We start from the raw sequence: 21697 nt of genomic DNA, 5'->3' as shown, positions 1-21697 counted from the left end.
ACCAGTCATTGCTTGGCCACTCCTACAGGTTCTGAGCCACCATTACCCCGCACATCTTGGAGGCAGGAAAGACAGAGCTAAGGTTTTGAGCCTGAGTTGGTGTCCCAGTCCCACTGCTGGGAGCCTTACCTGGTTACAGAAGATGGCCAGTTCAGGCTTCACATCCCCCATTGCTAGGAGTCTTCACTGGGGTCACCCTTGAGGATTCCAAGGAATTTCCACTGCACTAAGTTTTCACATTGCCCCCTTCCGACGAGTACCCTCAGTTCCAGTCGTCTTTCCCAACACTGGGCTCTGACAGTCTTTCCACCCCTCTTCCATTATATTCCCTGAGCCATAGATGCAGGAGCTGCGCTGCAGATGTGTTCATTGGGGCTGGGCTTCCTGTACTCTGCTGATCTCTTCCTCCAGTCGCATTTGCTGTAAAGCGAGGTCTCTCTTTGATGAGGGGTAGCAGCTACATTTATCCAGGAAAGCTGTCTTGCACATCCTAGCTACATTCTTGATCCTCAACTGATTAAATTCAAGGATGTGGGGGAGCCTATACACATGAGGGCTGATTATACTTTGGGAAGGAAAGATTTCTTTATTTTTTTATATTTGTGAGCACGTGTGTGGGTGCACGCATGCATGTATGTGTTTTTGTGGGCACACATGTGTCTGAACATGAATGCAGGAGGAGCCAGAAGTGGGCAGCAGATATCCCCCATATCACTCTGTCTTATTCTTTCAGGGCAGGGTCCCTCCCTAAACCTGGGACTTATGTTTTCTCAGTTATGTTGGAGGCAGTAAGGCCAGCAATTCTCCTGTTTCAGTCCTCCATGGAGCTGGCGTTACCTGTTTGCTACATGGGTTCTGGGACCTGAACTCAGGTCCACATGATTGCACAGAAGTTCTTTCAGTCACTGACACACCTCTCCAACCCCTACCCACCCACACACTTTCAATAAGAAAGAATAAGGCAAGAAGCTTTCTTCCAAAAAGTTTACAATGATATTGCTACACTATATTTAAAAGAATTGGGAGTTAAGTTAACCAATACTTTTGAAGCTTCCATAATTTGAAAACAAGCTAATAAACACAAAACTCAGTTTAGTTTTCACTCAATTCATAGCAGGCAATCTTTAATACACAAACAGTAAAAACAAAATTTCAATTAATATTTATCCTGTCTAGGACTTCCCTATGCAGATCTGATACTCATACTCTTTATCCTTTCTTTAAAGACTTAAGAAAAATAAATAGATCCATAAATAACTCATATAAATATAGGTTTCACCTGTTAAATAATAAAACTTTTGACCCTTAAATTTTGTCTTCTTCAGAGAGAGATGTAATAAGGTAGACAATTCATTAAAATAACTTATGCACCCCCAAAGTTATCTCTGGACATATTAAATACATAAATAATTCAAAGCCCACAATTTAAAGCAAACAAGAAGCAAACTGGCGCCCCTTTAAACCCCAGACAATTCTGACTTCAGCTCTGAATCAATGTTACTGAATCAGTATTGATGAGTATCAATTGCATGATCTGTTTGAAGAATACAAATGAATTTGCTGAGAAGCATGGGAGTTTCTTAGGGGCTGTGGCTTGTCCTAACTGCTGTCCGTCTCAGGTCTGGACTTAGGCCACGTGGCGGACTATGGAGGACACGCAGGTGCAGCCCACACCCACCAGCATCTTATCCACCCGGAAGGAGAAGGGGCAGTTCTCAGGCTCCCTCCTCAGGACCAGGATCTCTTGCTGGAGGAGAACAGAGTTCATGTGGTGCTCCAACTTCCCCTGAGCATTGACACAGCGCTGGTGGCGGCACTGTGCCTCCCAGATCACAGAAGGATATCTGTTAGGGTCCTCGTTGCGGCTGCAGGGGAGACAGAAGGAAAGTGAGTTCTGGTTAAGTGGAAGGAAAAGCAGGATCAGGGGAAGGGAGGACAAGTATAGCGTGACAAATAGGAGCTCTGCAAGATCGCTACATATCGTTTTGAAGAATTTGGGTTGTCTGCAAGTCTGGGTTCTCTCCCTCCCATCCTTTCCTCCCCCTTCTTCATCTCCCTCCTCCTCTTTTGTAGCGATAAGGATCAAACCCAGTGTCTCCCACGAGGCAGACACGCATTCTGTCACTGAACTACATCCCCAGTATCACAAACTTGGATTTTCAAGTTCATGAAGGGTTTTAGAAGAATGTCTTGCATGATAAACAAAATAAACTAAAGACCACTGTGAGAAATGGCACAACACAAAAGGCACATTTTAGGGCACATTTGATTTGTGGCAGGAGACAAAGGGTTGAGCCATCGAGGACCAAGGTGGCTGTTCCCCCAACTTGGTGAAACTGGTCTTTGAAAGAGAGAATGTGTCAGAATTCTATCTGAGAACACTTCATGAGATGGAGCTCAATCGTTATGTGAAAAGCTGGAAACAAAGACAAAAGGGGCCTTATACAAACTGAATAAATAGTTCACTTAGACTTTTTGATTGATTGAACCATCCTTAGTATTGGGAGAAGGGGAAAAGAAGAAATCCTATAGACAGGTGAATCAGTAGGTCCCTTGCCACTGGAAACTTGTTCATATAAACTCAAATGATCAAACAACTTTTGTATTGACCCCTTAATGGGGTCTAAATACATACAACAAAAATATGTCAAGTCCAAAGGGGAAGAAATACCAAACACAATACTTCCTCCACCAGGATTCAAGTTTTAACTTTTCATGTCTTCTTCAGGACAGACACAGAAATACCTAATTAATTTTAAATTATTTTCAGCAAGCCTCCTCAGTTGCAGCTCTGCCCTATGATAAATGTCCTGATTTCCAAAAAGTCAGCAATCAACTTGAGTGCTCATAAATGCTAGAATTGCGCTTATTGATTTGGAGTGATAGAGAAACATAGACATTAATGCTCTGTGGTGAGAGTCTAGATTTCCAAAAAGTCAAAAAAATTAACTAGCTTTCACAGGTACTAGAATCACTGTTATCATTAATTTGGGTTGATGTTTGGCTTTAGTGACAAAGATTATGTAAGGATGAAGCGTGAGGTTAGGTGGAAAGTGGGAAATCATGCTCAGGGCGTGTGTGATGAATCAAAAGGTGGAAAACACAGATTTTTGTCTAGCGTCCTTACGTACTGGAGAGTCCAGGGAGAGGTGGATCGGTTGAGGTAGTCTGAGGGCCTTCGCGAACTCAGTTTCGGGCTAAGAGAGTTCAGGACTGTCAGGTTGACCTTCACATTCTGGAGAAAGTTCTTGCCCTCAGTGTTTGGACATCCTGAACTCTGTGGGATAGGTAACCCTGCCTTCACCACAGCCTCCAGGCTCAGCAGCAGCAACAGCAGCAGAGACTGCAAGGGAAAGCAGAGTGATGGGGACTGGATTAGTATACGGCTGTGCTGGCGAATTCATTATGATGAACTATAGGAACTATAGCTAGCTATAGGAAACAAGCTACATTCCAGAAAGATCTAAGCAACAATGTAAAACAGTTTAAATTAAAAAATTCTTCAGATAACCAAAATCATGCTAAAAATGTAGAATTTATTTTATTCTTATCAGTTTCCTTTAGACTTCTTGTGACTGAGGATAGGAATGCAGTACTTTAGACGGCAGTGGTTTTAGAAAAAGTGTCAAGTCATGTCATCTCATCAGGCTGCTGGCTCAGGAGTCAACAGGACAATAAATGACCTTGATTTCTAGGAGGAAATGTCCTTCTGCACCAGTGTTGCACAATCAAGCTGTAGCAGTCCGACGTGATGTCTGCATTCATGTTAGAATTAGAAACAGTGTTTGTGTACCAGCTGCCCTTCAGATAAAAACTGGATTCTCCCTTATGTTTTCTTAGGTATATTTTCTGGTTGTTCTACACATAGCATGCATTGATTCTATAATGAGAATCCAATTCCAGAACATACTTTTTAAAGTTAAGTATTTAAAAACAGAAAGCTTTATTCTGAAACAGTTATACATGTATCGAATTAGAGTCAAGTGGTTTGAATGCACTTAGACTTTACTATAAAACAATGGTAACAGATGTTGCTTCCAAAGCTTTCAAATCTGCAAGAATTAGTAACCCACTTTAGTCTGGATTAAAGAGCAAAAACTGACAAGAGAGAACGTCAAATCCTTTACACTCAGGAAAACAGGCTTTTGACAGACACTCTTGCTCATTGAGTAGCACCACGTGACATCTCTGATGTGGGCTAGTGCCATCAGAAGTATCTTTCAGGTTTAACCTCATCTTTCTGACTGATACTTATCAGTTCTTCAAAAGGCTGTACAATGATTTAAGTATCTACCAAAGGTTTCGTTTCTGGTTCTGCGTACACAGATTCATGGGCCTCCACAGTTAGAGCCCAGCATTTCATACCCCGTGCAGCAACATGACCTGGTTTCAATCAACAAGAGCCTTGAAGCTTAGTTGAGGACTCACCATAGACGAAGATCTCCCGGGACTCATGGTTGCTGCTTCTGTTCAGCTGGCACTGGATGAGCTTGTGCCTGGGGTGAGGTGGATGAAGTGGGGTGCTCCCTTCTCTCTTTTTATAGGGTTTTACACCTTCTGTGGTCACTTACGTTGAGAGTGGGTTGGGGGTGACACCAGTGGAGTAAAGGTTCCATCCTGTAATGACGTCAGACAGAACCACCCTCTCATGACGGGCAAGGCATCATGTGTCTCTCAAGGATGGGAAGGGCAGAAGTTCATTCTGCAAAGAAGCACCACTTACAGGGAGCTGAGCAGAGATACTTTGCTATGGTTCAGCATGATGTGTTTATGGACATTATCTGAAGCTGCTTCAGACATGTGCTCCGTCTTAATGGCTTGTGGGAAAATAGAAGCCTGACAGTCAATGAGTACCATGTGCTTTGATTTTTGAATTGTTCTTTCTCCTTTTTTCTTACCAGATTCCCTGACCAGAGACCATTCCACCAAACACTCAAGGTCTTGCTATATAAACAGACAAACCAAATAAATAATTTCACAATGATGGAATATGTTTTATTTAACTGAGTATAACAACTGATTTTCTTGAATGTCTCCCCTGGGCAGGGAACAATCACAAAGTCCAGGTAGTTATTAGGGAATAGCTAGAGACATGAGATTTACCAGTGAAGACATGGCTGCCATATGTTATCAAGAAACTTGTTAACATTTGCTGCTTTGAGGTTCAGTCTCATGCCTTTCTTTTAGGAGGAGAGGAAGGAGCAGAAATAGAAGAACACAGAGGTTGACTAGATGAGATGAAGAAGGTATCCAAAATAGAGATGGAGACTGAAGAAAGACAATGGGGAAATTGAAGTCCTGGGGAGTAGAGACTAGTGACAGAGACGAGGAAAAAAAAAGGAAACAGCTCTTAGGCTCTCTCCTCTCAATGAGATGACCTTTGCCTTCAAGTCCTTGAGAAGAGTTTCTCTTCAGGACAAGGTGGGGGTCATTGCATCATTACACACAGATGCCATCTACTTGCCATGTTTCTCTGCCTCTACCTGTAAAGGAATGAGCCATGTCCCCTGGCTACTCAGCAATTTGGCTTCTGTCTCACATTCAACACAAACATGAGGCAGACCATTAGCTCCTGTTTGATAAATGGCGTCTGGTAGGCTCGCTGAATTCCCTTTGCAATGGCATTCATCTGGGAAGCTCGCAGCAGCTCTCACATCTGTCTCCTCTCTCCGGGCCTTCAACTCAGACTTTCCCGTTTGGACCACGTTTGCCATTTGGACACTTCTACTGCCCCTGAAAGGATTCTCATAGCACATCTTCTCTCGTTCTCTCACCTCCTGAATGAGAAATAGGAATTCCTTCGCACTTGAGTTAGTATTGCAGTTTGAACAAACTTTCCTTCTTGCCTCACTCCTACCATGCTGCGTGTTAGAATTCATGGGGTCCTGGTTTTCTCCCTGTCCTACTTCTACAACGTAGATACCTTTTGTTAAAGTACGTACAGTTTCGGCAGTATGTTGCTGGTCTTGTAGGTTCTTGTTCACATGGTTCTTCTAGCTGGGAAGAACATCGTTGGAATGAGTATCCTACTGCACTGGCTTCTTTGCATTCTCATCTCTTGCCTTTGGTTTCATTGGGTACTGCACTAAATTCACCCTTGAAAAGTATGCTTTAGACATGTGCATTTCTGGTTTTGGATTGTACGGTAAGACTTTAAGGCTAATATGTTATTAATTTATACACGTTTCATTAGCTATAATATCACGTTTACATAACGCGGGACATCTTTTCAGTGTCTCTTTTTGTTAAGTGGCTGTCTGCTTCCCTTGAACTGTGTATTGTTTGCTTCCTGACTTCCTTGCTAGATTGCCAGCTACCTGAACACGGGTAGCTATTTTGCTGATCTTTGCCGAGGATTTAGTAAACAGCAAGTGATAGTTTTTATTGACTGACATTATGAAACATGCTGTCAAACCTTTTAGGAACTTTTTGCTTTTTAGAGCTTGACTGCATTCTAAGACACTACTGGATTGTCTCATCCCTTGGCTCCATAGCCCGATCCCTTTGAAAAGAGTGTGACAGTGTTACAGCCTATACTGCACTCCATAGAGTGGCGTCCTTGCTGCTATGGGGCAATGACGAGCTGGTGGAGAATAGGCTTGCTGCCAATACCATTGATTGATGGTGAAGAGAAAGCTCTAACTGGTCTCCCAGTGCACTGTCCTGTACTAGCAAAACTCAGCCCGGCCCCAATGACAATCCTTGTCTTAAAATAAAGGGAAGGTGGAGAATCAAGACAAGTTTCCGTGATAATGTAAAGATGGTTGTTTAGTCGTAGTGACTGGAGCTGGTTATGGCTGGCCTTGAGAAGAAGTCTTTGGAGGAGCAGTTGGGAACACAAAGACTGTCCACCAAAGGTCAGGGTTCTGTGCTTGCTGTCCCTTCAGCCTCAAAGTTGAGCCTTCGGGGGCAGAAAGATTACCAGAGGGAGAGCTAGTGTTCTACGAACAGCAAAGGGATTGGCGTCTTCTCTTTCACTATGACTCTGCCTTTTAAAGACTTCATCTTTTTATAGGCTTGGTGTTTTGCTTTATAAGATGAAGCTTTGTCTCAATTGTTGATTGTGGTTGACTTTTTGCAGAAAGACAATAGCAATAAATAAAACAAGCAGTAAATTAGGAATGATGGCTTTGCTCAGGAGTGGTCTTCGAGGTTATCAGTGTTGCTTCTCTGAAGACGAAGCAGCAGCTATGACGTTGAGCAGCTATGTGTTGCTGGGCCACAGCTGAGTGTGGAAGGGTATGCAACAGGCACCCGTGGCAGTGAAGTGGTGTTGGAAGAGAAGAAGTGTTCATCGGTGTCTTGAAATGAGTAGGTCATTAAACAGTACTATTTCTAGCTATAATAGAGAATTATACAAAGGATAAAGGAATATCCTTATTTTTGTAATTAGAATGGAGTATCTTTTGTCTCAGTGTGGTGAAAAATTAAGGCATTGCAAAAAATATAGAATAAAAACCAATTTTTGTTTCTTTCTCAGATGGCAGGGCTACTATTGAGAAATGATTGTTCTACTAATTTGTATTCTGTAGCTTTTTTCAGGGAAAACAACAACCACAATGGTGTGGGTTGAGAGTCTTCCTAGATTGCTCCCCACTTTTCCTTTTGAGACATAGATCTGGTATTTACAGATTGACTGGCCAGAGAGCTCTAGGCATCCCTCTGCCTCCTGCTTCTGTCCCCCTACTACCTCTAGGTAGGGTTGTAAAGACTTAGTTTTGTACAGATGCTGGGCTTCAAATGCAGTTACTCATATTTGCATAGCAGGTATTTATTGACCAAGCCGTCTCTCCAGCCCCTGAAGCCCTTTGTAAGTACTAACTTTTTTATTTCAGAGTCCTTACGCTGGTTTATTTCATCACTGGTCTTTGACCGTTCCTTTACCAAATATTGGTTTCATTGTTTTGATTTGATAGAATCAGATCATATGACTGGACAGCTCTAAAAGTCAAACCTAACCTATGTGATTAAAACCCATTAAGTATCCATTACTTTACCCATGTAAAACCAGCGTCCTTGGCTAGGTCTAAACAGTACACAGCGACTCTATCGCTTTGACAATGGCGACTGCTCTTAGCACATCCTTTTCGCCAGCCCCAAAGCCCCAAGAATAATGCCTGGAAGCTGAGTAAGAGAAGGAAGATGTGTCATGTAACGTCATTTCGATGACCACAACCTATCTGTTTCCCCAGTCTCTACCTAAAAATCCAATCAAGCAGACCCTCCGAGCTTGTCAGTTTCTCCTCTGAGTAATGAGTATGAACCTCATGGAAACTAAGGCTCCTCTCTAGGTGAATTTCGCACTGGTCTTTTACTGAAAGATTGCTTTGAAGTGGGTCAGAAAACTTGCCATTTTTTTTCCAACCAAGTATGCATAGAATTAGACACCTTCGCGTTAGCAGGTGCATGCAAATTGTTTGACTGGTGGCCCCCACTTTGGTAACGCTGACTTCATTTGATACCCTAAGAATCAAGGTCAGCAACTGACTGACTTTCAAGTCTAAACGGATGTCACCGAAGAGTACAGTCTAAAATTAAGCAAGCTAAACCACACACTGTGGTTGGGCTATCTTTATTTTCAGCAATTTTGCAGTTAATATAGGCAACCACAGAATATTTTAAAAAGAAAGATATAGGACATAAACTTGGAAAATGTTGCTAATTGGTATTCTACTCTTTAAATAATATCAAGGGTGCTGTGGTGAGGGAGTGGGTTTGAGAACTGGAAAGATGGTAAAAATCAATACCTTGATATTTTTATTTCTGTGTTTCAAAATCTTTTGGGAGATTTAAGATGACATATTATAAAATAAATCAAGTAATAAAATTGTTGAATGTAGAAACAGAGTCAAAAGTCCAAATCTGGGAAGAGAAATGCAAAGGCACAGTTCGCCAGGGCAACCTATCCGTATGTCTTTGAGCTTCCTGGAATCCAAAGAGAAGAGAAATGTACTTAGATATGTTACCAGAAAGAAAAAAGCTAGTGAGAACCTTAAAAATGGTAGATACTTTCTTTATCAGTGATTTTGGAATACAAATTTGGCACTTATAAAAGATCCTGGATATTGCACTGGTTAAGGGCATGTTTTTGGCTTCAGACATTCCTAAGATCAGGTCCAGCTCCATCCCCCTTGGCTGCTGTCAGGAGCTGAGGGCATCAGCTCATTTGCTGTCCGTTTCCTTACTTTTAAAGTGAAACTAACAATAGAATTTGCATAATGGATACATAGCTTCAAGAAATAAACCCCTCTCTGCCGTCTGACTTGGATTCAGTGTTCAATGGGTCTGGATAAACTATTAATGCTCATAAACACATCAGGCATAAGAACTTATCAAAGTTTTTTTGAGGAAAGAAGGTTTGCAGGTCTAAAAATACTAGATGTCTGGTAATATCAGTTGTGTACTCCCCAGGAAATTTTAAGGCTTCCACATGGCCAAGATGAGCTAGACTTTCAATGAATAAATGATTTTTTAAAAGGCTATTACAGACAAAGTATGGTGCTGTGTTCTGAGCACACAGCCTATAAGCCTAAGGCTGGCTTTGGAAGAGTAGACATTCAGGGTAATGGATGCCTCTTATTCTGTGTTCACTTACTGCTTGCTGATTAATTAATGAAACAGATGTGTTGAGTAGATGACCTGGAAAGCAATGGATAGCAGACATAAGCATTTCTAGTGACAGAAAGGGACAGAAAGGATGAAGTTGTTCTTTTGGTTTGCATATCATTACACTGACAATAAATAAATTCTACAGTTTACTTGTGTTCAACTTAACCCAGAACTGCTATTCTGTATGCATCTATATTTTGTCTATCTGTCTATCTATCTATCTATCTATCTATCTATCTATCTATCTATCTATCTATCTATCTATCATCTATCTATCTATCTATCTATCATCTATCTGCAAGACAGGTACATTCAAGGTGGAGTCATAGTCTGTCTCCTATCTATGGCCCATCCCATCCCAACATATATGTGTTCACATTGTTACAGTTTGCATGTGAAATGTTCCTCACAGACTCATGTCTTGAGCACTTGGACCACAGCTTGTGGTGCTAGTTTGGGACGCACTAGAAACTTTAGTAGGTAGGTTATTGAGGGGTGGGTTTGGGGTGTCGGTCTTGTTCCAGGTTTCTCTCATTCTCACTCACTCTGCTTCCTATTCATCAGGCAGCAAAAAAGTAACCTGCCATATTCTTTCACTACTGTGATGTACATTCTAAATTCATGGGTCCAAAAATCATTATAGGGACCCTATAAAATCCCTGAGGCCAAATTAGTGACCACACACATAGAGGAGAGAGAGAGAGAGAGAGAGAGAGAGAGAGAGAGAGAGAGAGAGAGAGAGAGATTACTTATATATAATTTTAATTCTCAGAAAAAAGTTTTTGGAGTGTACCTCTTGTTGGAATCATTTTAAGTATTTAGAAGCAGAATAGTATAATATTTATTATAATACTGCTTTGTAACCATTTTCTCTCCTTATAGTATATTTTAACATTTCCACCTAACACACAACCTCTCTCCCTCTTTCCCTGTCTTCCCCCTCTCTCTTTGTGTGTGTGTCTGTCTGTCTTTCTCTTTATCATCTTGAGGAATGAATGGATGGTAGACTTGTCAATTAATTACTTACTATAAAATGCCTTTACTCTACGTCATCTTCCACAGCAGAAACAGTATTAATATATGGGTATAAAGTAGATTATGCAACCTTCAATCTTTGCATAGTGACTGAATTTGGTTGTGTAGCACTGTTGTGAAGAATGAAATGTAAAGAAAGATAAAAAATGTGTTTGGTTGCAGAAATAAAGCAGAACTTGTGAATTCTTAACACTGGGAAATTGTGACTAATTTAGGCCTGGGGAGACAGGAGTGAGTAAAGAGTTTGTGTGAGCATCCAGGCTTGGATACCCAGCACCCTTGTGGAAGCTGGGTGTGGTGATGCATATCTGTAATCCCAACCCAGAGGGTGGGGGAGGAGGATGGAGGCAGGAAGATCTTGGAGCTTGCTGACCAGCCATTCTAGCCAAAACGACAAGCTCCAGGTTCAGTGAGAGACCCTGTCTGAAAAAATAAGATGGATATCCACTGAGGAATCCACCTGACCTCAATCTCTGACCCTCCCAAGTGCCTTCACAGACAACCTCACACAGGCACAGATACAGACAGACAGATAGAGAGACACCACACACACACACAGAAAGAAAATTATGACTAATTTAAATGATGGTCTGACTCAGAAGTCTTGAATTTCAACTCAAATTAAAAAAAAATAGTTAACTCAACTTAGTGGCAAGGGTCAATAAATAGGTTAGGAAAACATTTACAATATGGAGAATAAAGGAATATGGAATGGTTAATTATGTGTTTGGTATTCTAATATGCCTGGCAAACAGATTATACATAAAAGATTCCTTTTAACTCTTTTAAGATTCTGTTGTCTGATTTGTACTTCCCCTTGGTGGAGAAACAAGTAGCTATTTAATTTAAGATATGTCCTTGACTGGAGAAATGACTCAGGGGTTAAGAGCACTGGATGCTCTTCCAGAGGACCTGGGTTCAATTCCCAGCACCCACATGGCAGTTTACAGCTGTCTGTAACTCTGTTTCTAGGGGATCTGACACCTTCATACCAATGCACATAAATTAAAGTTAAATAAATTATTTTTTTAAAAGGTACGACCCCAGGTCCGGGGCAATGTCTCTTTGGACTAGTTTTTACCTTGCAAGTGCGACAATCTGCGTTTGATCCCCAGCATGCCCGTAAAAAACTGGGGCGTGACAGTTTGGGTTTGTAATCCCAGAGCTGAAGAGGTGAGACAAGAGAACACATGGATTTTCTGTCTGGTCAGACCAGCCTAATTAACAAGTGACCCTGTCTCAAAAAACAGCTCCCAGGGAACAAGACTTAGACTGACCTCTGCAGACACATGTGCACGTGCACTGGCACCAGTAAACACAACCCCCTTCCTCTCCAACACACACACCCACACCAAAAGATGCCTTTCTGCCAGTAGTGCTTGGAAAGAATAGAAATTGCTTTACAGAAGCTTTTCAGTTTCAGGAGGTCCCATTTATTAATTGCTTCTCTCAGTGTCTGTGCTGCTGGGGTTATATTTAGTAAGGGGTCCCCTCTGCCAATGTGTTCAAGTGTACTTCCCACTTTCTCTTCTACAAGGTTCAGTGTAGCTGGCTTTATGTTGAGGTCTTTGATCCATTTGGATTTGAGTTTTGTGTATGGTGATAGATATGGATCTATTTTCATTCTTCTACATGTTGATATCCAGTTATGCCAGTGCCATTTGTTAAATATGCTGTCTTTTTTTTATTAATTTTTTTTGCTGCTTTGTCAAAAGCCAGGTGTTTGAAGGTGTGTGGATTGATATCCGGGTCTTCTGTTGGGTTCCATTGGCCCTCCTGTCTGTTTTTATGCCAATATCAGGCTGTTTTCAGTACTGTAGCTCTGTAGTAGAGTTTGAAATCAGGGATTGTGAAGTTCTTTTATGTCCAGGATTGTTTTAGCTCTCCTGGGTTTTTTGCTTTTCCATATGAAGTTAAGTACTGTTCTTTTGAGGTCTGTGAAAAATTTTGCTGGGATTTTGATGGGCATTGCATTGAATCTATAGATTGCTTTTGGAAAGATTGCCATTTTTACTATGCTAATTCTGCCTCCCCAAGAGCATGGGAGATCTTTCCACTTTCTGGTGTCTTCTTCAATTTCTTTCTTTAAAGATTTAAAGTTCTTGACATATAAGTCTTCCACTTGTTTGGTTAGAGTTACTCTGAGATATTTTATGCTATTTGTGGCTATTGTGAAGGGTGTTGTTTCTCTGATTTCTTCCCCAGCCTTTTTTATCATCTGTGTACAGGAGGGCTACTGATTCTTTTTTTTTTTTTGAAAGTAATTTTATTAAATTATAAAAAGTTTCCATTTACGCCCCTCCTCCCAACGCCCTCCCACTCCCCCCCTCCCTCTCCTCCTCCCTCTTTGTCCCCAAGGGCAGTCAGGGTCTCCTGCCCTGTGGGAAGTCCAAGTTCCTCCCCCCTCCCTCCAGGTCCAGGAAGGTGAGCATCCAAACAGACTGGATCACAAAAATCTAGTATATGCAGAAGAAACCAGTCCCAGTGTCATTGTCAATGGCTTCTCAGAAAGACTGCAGGCCAGCCACATTCAGAAAATCCGGCCACATTCAGAGAATCTGGTTGGATCACATGCTCGTTCAGTCACGGTCCATCTGCTACTGATTCTTTTGAGTTAACCTTATATCCTACTACATTACTGAAAATGTTTATGAGTTGTTGAAGTTCCTTGGTAGAATTTTTGGGACCGCTTAAGTAAACTATCATATCATCAGCAAACAGTGAGAGTTTTACTTCTTCTTTTCTGATTTGTATCCCCTTGATCTCATTTTGGTGTCTTATTGCTCTAGCTAGGACTTCAAGAACTATATTGAATAGATATGGAGAGAGTGGACAACCCTGTCTTGTTTGTGATTTCAGTGGAATCACTGGGAGTTTCTCTCCATGTAGTTTGATGTGAATCTTCTGAAACTGAAAAGCTTCTGTAAAGTAAAGGACATGGTCAACATGACAAAACGATAACCTACAGAATGGGAAAAGATCTTTACTAACCCCACATCAGATAATGTGATCTCCAAAATATACAAAGAACTCAAGAAATTGGTCATCAAAAGAACACATAATCCAATAAAAAAAATGAAGTACAGACCTAAACAAAGAACTCTCAACAGAGGAATCTAAAATGGCTGAAAGACACTTAAGGAAATGGTCAGCATCCTTAGTCGTCAGAGAAATGCAAATCAAAACAACTCTGAGATTCCATCTTACACCTGTAAGAATGACCAGGATCAAAAACATTGACGACAACTTATGTTGGAGAGATTGTGGGGTTGAGGGAACACTTCTACATTACTGGTGGGAATGCAAGCTGGTACAGCCCTTTTGGATGTCAGTGTGGCGATTTCTCAGAAAACTGGGAAACAACCTTCCTCAAGACACAGTAATACCACTTTTGGGTATATATCCAAAGGATATTCAATTGTACCATAGGGACATGTGCTCAACTATGTTCATAGCAGCATTGTTTGTCATAGCCAGAACCTGGAAACCATCTAAATGCCCCTCGACCAAAGAATGGATAAGGAAAATGTAATACATTTACACAATGGAGTACTAAACAGCAGAAAAAAATAACGACATCTTGAATTTTACAGGAAAATGGATGGAGCTAGTAAACATTATTTTGAGTGAGGTAACCCAGACATGGAAAGACAATTATCACATGTACTCACTCATAGGTGGTTTTTAAACATAAAGCAAAGAAAGCCAGCCTACAAACCACAATCCCAGAGAACTTAGACAGCAATGTGGACACTAAGAGAAACTTACATAGATCTAATCTACATGGGAAGTAGAAAGTATAAAAAGACAAGATCTCCTAAGTAAATTGGGAGCATGGGGATCTTGGGGGAGAATTGGAGCAGGGAGGGGAGAGGCAGGGAGGTGAACAGAGAAAAATGAAGAGGTAAATAAAAATCATTAAAAAAGAATAGTCATTGTACTAATGTCAATACTTTTCTCGAAAAATACATTTTCCTTACTATTTGTATAATAAAGTTTCATAGGGTTATATAACAACCTAATAAAATAAAATAGAAAAGTTATATGTAAAAATATTGACTTGATATTACTTGCTGGCATCTTACTTTGCCTGGCTGAGATATTTATTGAAACAGGAAGTCTATTTTTTGCAATAAGGCGGAAGCACCCTGTGTATGATGAAAAGGTGATGCTTACTAATTTGGTTCAAATAATTCAGGTTAAAAAGTAATTAAGACTGGAGGATACTCAGTGGTTAAGAACACTAGCTGCTCTTCAAGGGGACTCTGAATCTATTCCCTGCATCCACATGGTGGTTCCCATTCATCTGTAATTCCACTTCCAGAGGGTCCAATGCTCTCTTCTGGCTTCTGGGGGCATCAGCTATGTATGTACGCAGACATACATGCAGCAAACCATTCATGCATTGACAATAAATTTAACAATTAAAAAAGGAATCATTTGCTTTCTTAGTTTTCATTTAACCTGAAAGAGAGTTGCTCTTTATGTAATTAGCATCTTCAAAGCTCAGTGCAAAGTTATTTACAATCACCTGATATTCTGGATGAATTGCTCCCCTTATTAATATGTAATGGCTTTTTGTATGATGAAGTTTACTTTGTCAGCTCTTATAAGGGCTACACCAATGTGTCTCTAGCTTCTGATTTTTTTGACTTCTGTTCTTCGAATTTGTTGGTCTCCTTCCCGCCCTCCCTTCCTCCCTTCTTCTCTCTTTTCCTCTCTCCTTCTTCTTTTTTTCTTTCTTTTTCTCTTTAAAATTGCACTTTCCCACCCCTAGAAGCCCAGAACTTGGGAGAACAAGGCAAAGATCACCAGAGTCCCCAGCCTGTTTGTGCTGCAGACCGGGACTTTGTTTCAAAAATCAACAAGTCAACAAACCCTAAACAAAAACAGTCAATGACCATAATAGAGACGCAGTTTATTTGCTGAACTTCTGGTCGCTTAACTTTTTTAAAATACACATTGCAGATCTTCTCTTGATTTGGCTGACTTTCCACCCCATGCTACAAATAGATTCTATTATCTCTTTCAGCTACTTGTTTTCATTGGAAGATGTCTCCCAAATTCACTGGGATTGTGAGAAACGACTATAGCCTGAGATTTGCACAGGTCAAGTGACCTGATTTTGTAGTTGAAAACCCATTAAGCATTAAGCACTGTGCTGGAGGGATGTGGCACAATACTAACTCATCCCTATGGAGTTTTCTGAATTCTTGGGACTCATTGCAGATAGCTGGCTCCAGAGATTGCTCCCTTCTCTGATCTTAGGCTCAGAGATGTCAAATTCCAAAGTCCTTAGCTGATAGGTTTGTGACATCTAGCCCTCACTCTTTCCATGCCTGTGTCCATGTAGGTTGCACCCAGCTGGCTTCAGGCTTCTTGACTTCTTATTTTGCTTTGTTACCAGGTCCCCAGGTAGCTTAGTTTTAAACAACTGATTTCGCCTCAACACAGAGTCAGGCCATTACCCTTTGAGCTAGGGGAATGTTTCTCCACTGCAAGACCCATCTCACCTGGGAAGCCACTGCCTTAGCAAGACCAGCAACTGGTTTTGAAGCTTGTGAGGACTTGCTGGTTTATGTTTGGTGGACACTTCTTCCTCTACCTCCATGGGGAGCTACGACTGAACTTGTGTTCAGCTTTCCTTCCATTTCAAGGCATCCTCCTGCTTTTCTGCATCCTTCAGCTATGCCATTGTCAACTTCTGAAGCTCTTCCTCTTTATCTTTGACATGCAGTCTCTCTGTCTCTCTCTGTCTCTCTTTCTCTCTCTCTCCCCCTATCCTCACATTTTTTCAGGGTCATAGATCAGTTTTAGTTCACTATCTTACCCACACATCATTAAATACTTTTGGAAAACTTAGTTTTGCTGCTGAATCTCTGGGTCTCTGATTGCTTTTTCAGAGAAGCAAGTTTCAAACATTATATCAATTCATTTCACCCTTCTGGAGGCATTGCTTCCCTGCTTTTGCCATTGTTTGCCTTCCCCCCCCCGCCCCCGCCGCCTTTCTCAGGGATTAATGTCCTGTTCTGACTTGAAGATGTTTTTCTAAGGAAAATAGATGAAATTGAATTTAAGTATGAGAATAATTTTGGATAATACTTTGCTGTCTGAGAATTAGATTGGGTTTCACTTTTTCAGAGGAAATAGAACATTGTAATCATCTGCATTTTAGCACTGGGTAAAAGGGTCAGGGTTTTGAATATTAGACCAGTATTGATTTAAGTTTTATGGATCTAATTCCACAATTAAGATAAAAATGAGTGAAGAGAAAATAATTTAGAGATATTTCAATGCATATGTATTTTAATATGCACCTGGAAATGTGTATGATATTTCACTATTTATTTAATCTTCCATTGATGCATTTAATATTCATTCTATATTAATGGATACACTGATAAAAATCTAATCTGTTAGATCTTTGTTTAAATATGTATTATTACTACAGGGTATAGAGGGCTCTTCTAATACTCCTTTCATTTGTTGGAAAGTTGTAAAGATGATTGTTCTCAGTGATAGAAATCCAACTGAGCTAGGAGGAGCAGAAGTCAGGAATCAAGGGAAACAGAGTTGCCTCCATGGAATAAGGGCAAGACTCAGAATCAGGGATTCAGGTCTCTAGTACAATAAACTAAAAATGCAATCTTCCAACAGTCTCTTGACCTGAACCCTGCCTTTTCCTCTGTAAACCCCCTTTTTCTGCTTCCTATACTCCCAGCAATTCCAAATTGACCTACTAGCTACCCCAGGCACGTGTCTTTCAGCTGCGGTTGACCAGGATCATTTATTAACAGTGCAAATGAGGCCGCAGAAAAGAACCTAGCCTTGAGGTTCTATATATATTGCATTGTTTTAAATTGAGCTGTACATATCCCCCACCACCATCTTTCCTTCCTCTCCTCTCCCATTCTGCCCTCCCTTCTGCCCCCATATTCCCAATTTACTCAGGAGATCTTGTCTTTTTTCCTCCTGCCTAGGCAGATCCATGTGTTTCTCTCTTAGGGTCTTCTTTGTTGTCCAGGTTCTCTGAGGCTATGGGACAGTACTGTCCTTGAAGAAGAAAGCATCGCTGGACAGACATCTAAATAGTATGTATATACTGTAAGTAACAAGAGAGAAAAAAAAAAACGTGAATGCCACTAATGCCAAACCCATTTCATTTCTTCATCCCGCCAAGCTTCAACTATCACGCCTATAGCTTCTTGGGTTGCATTTTAATTCTTCCATGTGTGTGATGTGATTACTCTTGTTTTCTTCATGGCATCATGTTTCAACTACTCATATTATTTATGCATGGATATGTGCATGCATAAGTATGTCACAACTTAACTACGTATATGAGTTTCAACCTAAATATATATTTCGGTATATATAGTTTAGTTTCTCTCTGGTTAAGCTTATTAAGTTTTGTTCTAAGCATTGTGCAAAGCATAAACAGTGAATGTTTAATATGTGCCTATTAGCTATCACTTTAAAATGTTTTATAAACTGGGTGTGATGGCACACACTTGTGATCCCAGAAGCAGGAGAACTTAAACAAGAATATCACTATGTATTCGAGGCCAAACTGGGCTACATATTTTAGGGTAGCCTAGGCGACAGAGTGAAACTGGGTCCCAAAAGTTTGGGAAACAAACAAACCAAATTAGTCGTGTGCTTTGTGTAGGCCTATGCAAATCTTACTGAATCTGTGTAATTTTTTAAGCTTTCATTTGGCAAAATCTGCTACATAAGCCTTTGTAACCAAATGTGGGCAGCTTCTTACCTAAAAGCGATATACAGGGAGCCAGGGCCCCATCTAGGCTAAGCACAGCCTCTGCTGGAGATGATGAGTAGACAGCGATCAAGGAAGTGGTTGACAAAGCATTTGCCACAAGTGGGAAACTCAACTCCAGTAGGAGGATCTCAGTCAGGTGCTTGGTACAGTGGAGCTTAACGTATACTTCCTGGGGAGAGCCTGGATTTCTGCAGAAATAGATCGCTCACTAGCGTCCCCATTCATGGAGCATATCTATCTATTATCTATCTATCTATCTATCTTTCTATCTATCTATCTATCTATCTATCTATCTATCTATCTATCCATCCATCCATCATCTATTTATCTATCCATCTATCATCTGTCTATCTATCTATCTATCTATCTATCTATCTATCTATCTATCTATCCATCATCTGTCTATCTATCTATCTATCCATCTATCATCTGTCTATCTATCTATCTACCTATCTATCTGTTTGTCTATCTATCTATCATCTGTCTGTCTGCCCACCCATTGATCTATCCACCCACCATTTTTTCCATTTCCTTTGTTGGTCATCTGTCTGTCTGTCTATCTATCTGTCCATCCATTCATCATTCTCTCTCTCTCTCTCTCTCTCTCTCTCTCTCTCTCTCTCTCTTTCTCTCTCATCTGTCTGTCTGCCCACCCACTCATCCATCTATCCACCCACCAACTTTTTCCATTTCCTTATTTCCTTTGATGGTCTTTCCAGTACACACAGCAAGGCAAGGGCCTGGAGGTCATGGTTTGCAGGGTGTGTTCTCAGTCATCATAATAACGGACATGGTGGTACAGTATAGTAGGCAATGGTAGCACACACCTTTAATCTTAGCACTTGGGAGGCAGAGGTAGGTGGATCTCTGTGAGTTCAAGGCCAGCCTGATCTACAGAGTGAGTTCTTGGACAGACAGGGCTACACAGAGAAACCCCTGTCTCAATAAACCAAAAAACAAGCAAACAACAACAACAGTCTTCCGAGGCTCTGGGGACCTTCTCGGTAAGCTGTGCTCCGTCGTTCTTCATGAAGCTGCAGATGAATGCAAAACACTTTAGGGCCTGATGCTGAAGGGGAACCTGAAGTAAAATGGGTACTGAGGAAAACAAATTCAGCTAGTGTTTGCCCTGGAGGCTGGGGGCTAACTAAACCACTGCGGCCTCTTCCTCGTAAGCTCCTACCAGAAGCCTATATATCTGTAACAACTTCCCCAGGTAACTAGATTTCGGAAGCAAGGCAGGAGCCAGAATTATTTCCTCAAGAAGGTTTATAGGTCTGTGCACCAGACTTGAAGACACAGAGGGTTATCGACAGTGGTATATTCTCCATTAATGTGATGTCAGGGTCACATATTATTTCCTTAGAATGCAGGACGGTCTTTTTCCCTCCCTGGTACCTGGAATTAGGGACAGCCCAGACTACTCATTAACTGAGTGGCCTGAAACCCCCTCCTTCCTCTGAAACTTATAAGAAGAGACCCCCACTCTGTATGTGGGCCTGAAGTCTCCCAAGAACATCCACCATGCTGCCAGTTGACTACCAATGGTGTTAATAATTCATCCTGTACTCTCCAGTATGTTGGGACAAGGAGCAAAGTCAACAAGGACCCCATTGTCGTGGCAGGTGTGAAGAAAGAATTTGCCTCCCCGCCAGAGTGTGCCTCAACACCTGCCTCTTTCAAACCAGACTTTTCTTCTTCTCTAGTGTATCTTTAAGAGATGCATCCCACATTTGGAGTGGAGATACATTTACTTATTCATTCATGTAATGGAGTTTAATTGGGATTACCCTACACCGGGTATATAATGCTCCTAGAAGGGTCTAACTCAAAGCCCAATGCCAGATGTAGGATACCATCTCCAAGGTTGTCAGGACTGTCTAGTAGACCCTCAAAACCACATAGGCTATTGCCACTGCTCTTGCTTGGTCATAGGAACTTGATAGTAAGATCCTAATGTTGAAGACAACCACATAATTTGATCACAGGACATGGAGAAACCAAGTTGATTCAGACCAGGAAAATTCCTCACAGCTGACTAGCTTTTGTAGTATTGGAAGGAACGATGTATGCTCCGGTGGTCGTGGTGGTGAGGGAGTCATCAATGGTCTTACCAAACTATGAGCTCTGTGAACTATCATAGTGACCATTATGACACGCTGTGCCCATAGATGCCATAATGGCATGAATGTTACCGGGATAACTAACTGTTTTCTGATTAAGACCCATTCTGCAGGAGATAATACGTTCCTACGAATATAAATCTGGCCAAGAATCCATGGCTAGGAGCTCACAGGTCTCAGGGGTGAATCTACTACTAATAAGTATATAAGGCATAGTAGCAAACTACGCTCTAAAATTGTATCTACATACCCACAGATTAGTGCAACTCTCAGATTCTTCATTTGTACAGAAGGTCATTGTTGGCAAGAAACTCAAAACTCATCCAAGTTCAGAGAACAAGGATCACAAATGGGACACATCTGGACCATAGCCCCTACCACCAAGGTTCACGAGACATCAAGGAAGAAGGTTAGCGCTTGGGAAGAACCAGAGTGATGATTTTCTTGATAGGACTGGACCATTGCACTTGTGAATTCACAGAGATGTTGCTGCTAGCGTCAGATCAGGACACTGACATTCTGGAACGGAGCAGGGAGAGGCTCATGAGCCCCCACCACAAAGTGCCGAGCTATGGACCGTTGATGGCTTCTAGCGGAGGGAGTCAGTTTATCTTAAAGGTGCCTCTGGTAAGGTGACCACATGCCAATGGATTGTTCCATGATTTGAATATGAATGTATGGTCACACAAATTGGACTGAGTGAGTTGATTAAAAAAGGACTTGAGACTTTGAGGGGATGAAAAGGTGAAAAATGGTGGAAGATGGATCTGGGAGGAATGGAGGGTGAGTATGATCAAAATACATCATATAAGCTGGGCTTGGTGGCACATGCCTTTAATCCCAGCACTCGGGAGGCAGACGCAGGTGAATACCTGTGAATTTGAAGTCAGCTTGGTATATAAAGTGAGTTCTAGGACAGCCAGAGCTGTTACACAGAGAAACCCTGTCTTGAAAAACAAAAACAAACAAAATGCATCCTACAAAATCTTAAAGAACTAATAGGATATTACATTTAAAAACATAAGAGGAACAAGGACAGTACCCACCACAGTGTGTTGATAGGACAGAGAAGGGAGAGACCAGGTTTTGTTTCCAATCTGTAAGTGGGATAGTCACAGCAACTCTCGCGTGGTATTATGAAAAGTGAATG

At 41.3% G+C, this 21697-nt stretch overlaps 1 protein-coding gene across 1 annotated transcript; it reads right to left on the bottom strand.

Annotated features, from left to right (window-relative positions):
- Positions 1-1205: 1205 nt before the first annotated feature.
- Positions 1206-6395, bottom strand: Il17a (interleukin 17A). The gene is made up of 4 exons (XM_087897883.1): positions 6318-6395; positions 5484-5777; positions 3132-3343; positions 1206-1865 (listed from the first exon to the last, which is right to left on the bottom strand). The coding sequence occupies exons 1-4, from the start codon at positions 6393-6395 to the stop codon at positions 1628-1630; spliced, it is 822 nt and encodes a 273-aa protein (XP_087754009.1). The 3' UTR covers positions 1206-1627.
- Positions 6396-21697: the final 15302 nt, after the last annotated feature.

Source organism: Myodes glareolus, chromosome 18 (assembly GCF_982192425.1).
Source record: "Myodes glareolus chromosome 18, mMyoGla1.1, whole genome shotgun sequence".
NCBI lineage: Eukaryota > Metazoa > Chordata > Mammalia > Rodentia > Cricetidae > Myodes > Myodes glareolus.
The sequence above is the reverse complement of the archived record's forward strand: the minus strand, read 5'-3'. Positions and strand labels throughout refer to the sequence as shown.

What these genes read in the sequence shown, in the direction of transcription:
- Il17a (XM_087897883.1), bottom strand. Translation starts at nt 6,395, where the DNA reads ATGTCAGTCAATAAAAACTATCACTTGCTGTTTACTAAATCCTCGGCA. An exon ending in CATGGCTCATTCCTTTACAG is followed by an intron (nt 3,344 to 5,483) that starts GTAGAGGCAGAG and finishes TTTCCCTTGCAG; the next exon opens with TCTCTGCTGCTGTTGCTGCT. An exon ending in ACCTCTCCCTGGACTCTCCA is followed by an intron (nt 1,866 to 3,131) that starts GTACGTAAGGAC and finishes TCTCCCCTGCAG; the next exon opens with CCGCAACGAGGACCCTAACA.